Here is a 1,558-nt window from a genome sequence, read left to right on the forward strand (position 1 = left end):
GCTCACATGTTCTTGCAGATTTGTGGATTGTAAAAAAGATGACCTGTTATGAATCCATCATATCAGTATCACTTTTTGAAGCCTAGTTCCTTGTAACTCCCCTTGCTAATTATTTCTTTCTCTCCTTTCCTCCCTCCCATACAGAGCGCATTACCACTCCGCCCTGTCCCCCTTCTCTCCGCCACCCTCGGTGCCACCACAATGAGCATGAGCATGACGGATGAGGAGGAGCGCATGTCGCCCGATCTGGGAGCCAGCATGGATGCTGATCCCCTCCACCACCACCCCTCCCACTCGCCGTCCCCCGAGGAGCCCAGGGACCTCAGCGTCAAGCGGAAGGTATGAGGGGCTGGGTGTCGGGATGGGGGGGAGGGAATGCCGGTTTTGCTGTTAATTAGAGGAATTGTCATAATAGTGATCATGATATTATGCATATATTTTATTACTTTTTTATCAACCACTTTTTTGTTTTGATGAACTACAGTGCTACTGTTGCAGGCACATATTTTTAAAAAATGGATTATTAATTAGCTTGTGCAATGATGTCGTCTTCATCCTTGACTGTTATTTTTTGGAATATTTTTTACTATCAATAATCCATTTTTTCAAAATAAAACCACCTCAAGTGGTCCACTTTAGATTTTAAAAGGCCAGTTATAAACCAATTTTGAAGTAATGCTGTTATTTCTCCTTATCCACTTTCTGTAATAATCCAACTTTTGTCGAATCTTCCTTCCAGATGCGCCCAGTGCCACCCCCCTTAGACCTGAGCAAGCGCACGCTGGAGCCGGAGGCAATGATCCCTGAGTTTGCGGCCATCACCACTACCAGCCCCAAGTCTCCCCTCACGCAGAAAAGTCTCCCTCTCAGGAAAAGGTAAGGGGGCTTCTGGCTCTCATTCTGTCCTGCTCGCTTGCTTGCTCCCTTGTTGGCAGTCTCTGTTTTTCTCTTTCTTTCCTCTTCTGTCATCTCTTGGTCCTGTTTGTTTCCTCATTATGTCTTGCTCTTGGTCTTTCTCTTTCTCTCTTACTGTCTTGCTCATTCGCTATCACTGTTCTGATCTGTCTTTAATGTGTTTTCTCTCTTCTTCTGTTTACTGTTCCATCTTTATTCTGGGATTTTGTGTCCTTTTTTGTTGTTATTCTTTCTGCTCTTTTTATTTCAGTTTTGCCTTCTAGCCTTATGAACCATTTGCCTCCTTGCCTCATTCTGAATTTTTATTAATTTTATTTAATTTTTTTATTGGTTATTGTTTTATTCTTTGTAACAAATCCGCCATTATAAACCCCTTTATATCCTTCCTATCAGCTTGGCTCTTCTTGCTGCTTTTGTGATATTAGCCCATTTTCTGTCCATGCAATGGTAAGATGACTTAAAGCAGAACCATCCCCTTCCACAGGGCGCACAGTTGGTCATTCCAGCTGGAGGCCCAAGGGCTGCAGCTGCCAGCTGGGGCAACTCAAGGGGTTATCAAGTCTACAGCAGAAATTCGTGAGCACTCAACAGAAATACCTTCCTCATCCTCCTCTTCGTCATCCTCATCGCTAAGGATCCCGGG

The 1,558-nt window shown here is 44.2% G+C and overlaps 1 protein-coding gene across 1 annotated transcript in view; it reads left to right on the top strand.

Moving 5' to 3' along the window:
* LOC119592744 overlaps positions 1-1,558 on the top strand; it is a gene marked incomplete in the record, with an annotated part of 11,657 nt that overhangs the window by 7,721 nt on the left and 2,378 nt on the right. Inside the window, 3 exon segments of the mRNA XM_037941678.1 lie at positions 145-339; positions 740-876; positions 1,400-1,558. Coding sequence (XP_037797606.1) covers positions 202-339; positions 740-876; positions 1,400-1,558 — 434 coding nt within the window.

The sequence above is a fragment of the Penaeus monodon genome, chromosome 30 (assembly GCF_015228065.2).
Source record: "Penaeus monodon isolate SGIC_2016 chromosome 30, NSTDA_Pmon_1, whole genome shotgun sequence".
NCBI lineage: Eukaryota > Metazoa > Arthropoda > Malacostraca > Decapoda > Penaeidae > Penaeus > Penaeus monodon.